The sequence below is a fragment of the Priapulus caudatus genome, unplaced genomic scaffold (genome assembly GCF_000485595.1).
Source record: "Priapulus caudatus unplaced genomic scaffold, Priapulus_caudatus-5.0.1 Scaffold96, whole genome shotgun sequence".
Lineage (NCBI taxonomy): Eukaryota > Metazoa > Priapulida > Priapulimorpha > Priapulimorphida > Priapulidae > Priapulus > Priapulus caudatus.
The window spans coordinates 573,380-575,002 of NW_014577157.1; the positions used below are offsets into that span (position 1 = coordinate 573,380).

General features: G+C 32.9%; 1 protein-coding gene across 2 annotated transcripts in view; it reads left to right on the forward strand.

Moving 5' to 3' along the window:
* LOC106805003 (nucleoporin seh1-like) overlaps positions 1-1,623 on the forward strand; it is a 16,247-nt gene that overhangs the window by 3,604 nt on the left and 11,020 nt on the right. For both annotated transcript variants that reach the window (XM_014806460.1, XM_014806461.1), the window contains exon 2: positions 499-645. In XM_014806460.1, coding sequence (XP_014661946.1) covers positions 535-645 — 111 coding nt within the window. In that variant the 5' untranslated portion in view covers positions 499-534. The remainder of the gene's footprint in view (positions 1-498; positions 646-1,623) is intronic.

A 1,623-nucleotide genomic window follows, 5' to 3' on the forward strand; every position in this document is an offset into this window, starting at 1 on the left:
TATAATATTATTTATTATTTTTACATAAAAAATTACACATATAATTATCAAGAGTATATAATGGGTGTTCCCCACCCCCATATATATTCTTCGTTTCTATAATGTACGTCGATGGTTGCTCAATTAAAACTGACTTCTTCTCACTCACTCATTTGTGACCTTTTTTGGGGTGAGCTACAGTGTCATTGACACTTTCATTTCTCTCCTGATATTTTTACTCATGTAGGCTTAGTATTTGCAAAACAATAATATTTAGTAAAATATAACCATTGATTGATGTAAATTTGTTACTTTAAAATGTATTTAAGATACTCGTAGTAATTATTGTTACTAACCCCCAATAAATTAGATTATCAAATTGGTAGATCAAATGGAGATTCAAGCGTTACAGAAAAGTACATTGCTGCCTGCTATTTTGTTGTTGTTGTTGTTGTTGTTCAATTTGTTGTTGTTGGTAGGGGTGTTGTGATCTATGTTAATGTGTATGTAAACTTTCAGATATTCTTATACACTGAAAACCACATAGAAGCCGTGATGTTTGTTGCGAGAAGTATATCAGCCGATCACAAAGATCTCATACATGATGTGGCATATGATTTTCATGGACGTCGGATGGCCACATGTTCTAGTGACCAAAGTGTAAAGGTAAGTTGTAACATTCGATTTGGAAAATATAATGATTCTTTGCTGTCTTTTTGATGAATTAGCTTTAATGAATTAAGGCAATGAAACAGCACCAACTACAGGCAGGTACAATTTCATGTTGAAATGTAAGAAGATTTGTCATATTTGTATTAAACCTTATGATATCAGCTCTAATACATAGTATTATATAATAGTCTATAATAATACCATAGCATAACTAACTGTAATGAGATAAATGGCAATCATGCACTGGCTGAAAAGCACATATAGGATATAAATACTCTTTCTATATTAACTGGTATAAAAAAAAAAGCTTAAACATATTATTTAATTTGTTTTTTGTTTCTCTTTTTTTTACAAATGTTATATACGGGCTAAGATGTTTGACTATGGCTCTTAGCACTAACCTTAGCTATATATATAAACACATACATGTAATTATATGTATCTATCTATACTATAATTTGGCTAATCTTGTGTGTGTGTGTGTGTGTTTGTTTGAGCTCGCTTTTCTCCGTGATTTGTCAATCAATCGCGCTAACTGAAGATATATTCAGAATCACCACGTCTGGGAGATGGTTCTGGCTGAGAAAAAAATTAAAAAAAGTTTAAGTATTAAGTATTAAGTCAAAAATTCGAAAAAATGCTATTCGTCAATAGATGGCGCAGTGCGTACAGCAGATCCACATCACATACGTGGGAATTACACTGCGTCTCTTGACTGCCGCCGTGTGAGCATATTCAGAATCACCAATCACCAATAAAAATCAATACACAAACCAATAAAAATCACCAATCACCACGTCTGGGAGATGGTTCTGGCTGAGAAAAAAATTAAAAAAAGTTTAAGTATTAAGTATTAAGTCAAAAATTCGAAAAAATGCTATTCGTCAATAGATGGCATGCAGTGCGTACAGCAGATCCACATCACATACGTGGGAATTACACTGCGTCTCTTGACTGCCGCCGTATGAGCAT